The sequence below is a fragment of the Temnothorax americanus genome, unplaced genomic scaffold, assembly GCF_048541705.1.
Source record: "Temnothorax americanus isolate GAGA-0224 unplaced genomic scaffold, ASM4854170v1 Scaffold97, whole genome shotgun sequence".
Taxonomy (NCBI): Eukaryota; Metazoa; Arthropoda; class Insecta; order Hymenoptera; family Formicidae; genus Temnothorax; species Temnothorax americanus.
Window position 1 is genome coordinate 204,859 of NW_027509820.1, and position 1,384 is coordinate 206,242.

Below are 1,384 nucleotides of genomic sequence, written 5' to 3' on the forward strand. Positions count from 1 at the left end.
GCGGTTTCAACTTGGTGGAAGAGTCTCCGAGACCAGTATTCAAGAGAAATGCGCAAGGTGACTGCCAGTCAACCCCGTTCTGGTGCTGGAAATGATGAACCGTCCTACAAGCCAACGTGGCCCCTCTTCAGTGATATGTCATTCCTGAAGGATGTCATCAAACCAAGAAAGTAAGTCCACTCACATTATTAACTTGGCTTGGTTTAATTGTATATCCAAGTTTTCTTGACATCAGTGTTTATCTTTGCAGGACGCAGTCGAATGTCAGCAGAAAAAAATTCAAATCATGTGAAGACACAAAAATCGGTGACAATCCTGTTAATATTGTCATTCCGTCATTTATCACGCGCATTCCAAAAAATACTAAAAAGGTCATGTATGAAAATTCTAGAGATAGCCAAGTAATAGAGATAGAGGAAAGCCAAATAGTAGAAGAAAGCCAAGTAGTAGAAGAAAGCCAAATAGTAGAAGAAAGCCAAGTAGTAGAAAAAAACCAAGTAGTAGAAGAAAGCCAAGTAGAAGAAGAAAGCCAAGTAGCAGAAAAAAGCCAAGAAGCAAAAGAAAATTTCTACTTGTGGAATGCACAGTTTGAAGATATATTCAAAAAAACAAATACAGCAACTGCTAAAGAATTTGACGACGATGTAGCTTCAATAGGTCACTCATCGAGTAGGTCAGCTTCTGGGAGTCAGCCGTCCATTATTCCCCCACTTGATAACTTTTACACTAAAAAGAAGGCTGCAATAGAACAAGTGCACGGCGTAATTAAAAGCACTGCAGCAAAAATAAATTCTGTCTGTGATACCATCAGTGTTAATTTAACACAACCTGAGCATACTCCATCAATTGAAGAGGATTCTGCCTTGGTTTTAATTAAATGCTTTCTTAAGAAAGTTCCTTCAAATATGAAGGTTAAATGTCTGAGCGAAATTATGGCAGTATTAGATAAATACTCTTCAAAAGTTCTTGAATAAACTCTTTTCTTTTCTTTATGCAATGTTCCTCACAAAAGTGTTATGCCAAAGAATATAAAGTAGAATATTTTTGTTTTGTTTGATATAATTTATGCTTACATAAATACTTTTTAAATGTTCTTGAATGAACTTTTTTTCTCTTTGTGCAATGTTCTCACAAAATTGTTATGCCAAAGAATATAAAATAGAATATTTTTGTTTTGTTTAATATAATTTTCATTAAAAGAAAGAATTATTTTTTGTTTTATTGATATGTGGGCAAGAAACAATTCTATTTTTTTTACAAATACAACTAATTTTTATTTTTACTCAACTATTTATAAAAATGTATAAATAATATTATTTGCTAGTATCATTTACTATTTGTCAAATAACTTAAAAATAAGTAATAAAACTTTATTTTTTGCAAT

At 32.4% G+C, this 1,384-nt stretch overlaps 1 protein-coding gene across 1 annotated transcript; it reads left to right on the forward strand.

The window, feature by feature from the left end:
• LOC143908512 (uncharacterized) lies at positions 1-981 on the forward strand. The gene is made up of 2 exons (XM_077426196.1): positions 1-170; positions 251-981. The coding sequence occupies exons 1-2, from the start codon at positions 49-51 to the stop codon at positions 972-974; spliced, it is 846 nt and encodes a 281-aa protein (XP_077282322.1). The 5' UTR covers positions 1-48; the 3' UTR covers positions 975-981.
• Positions 982-1,384: the final 403 nt, after the last annotated feature.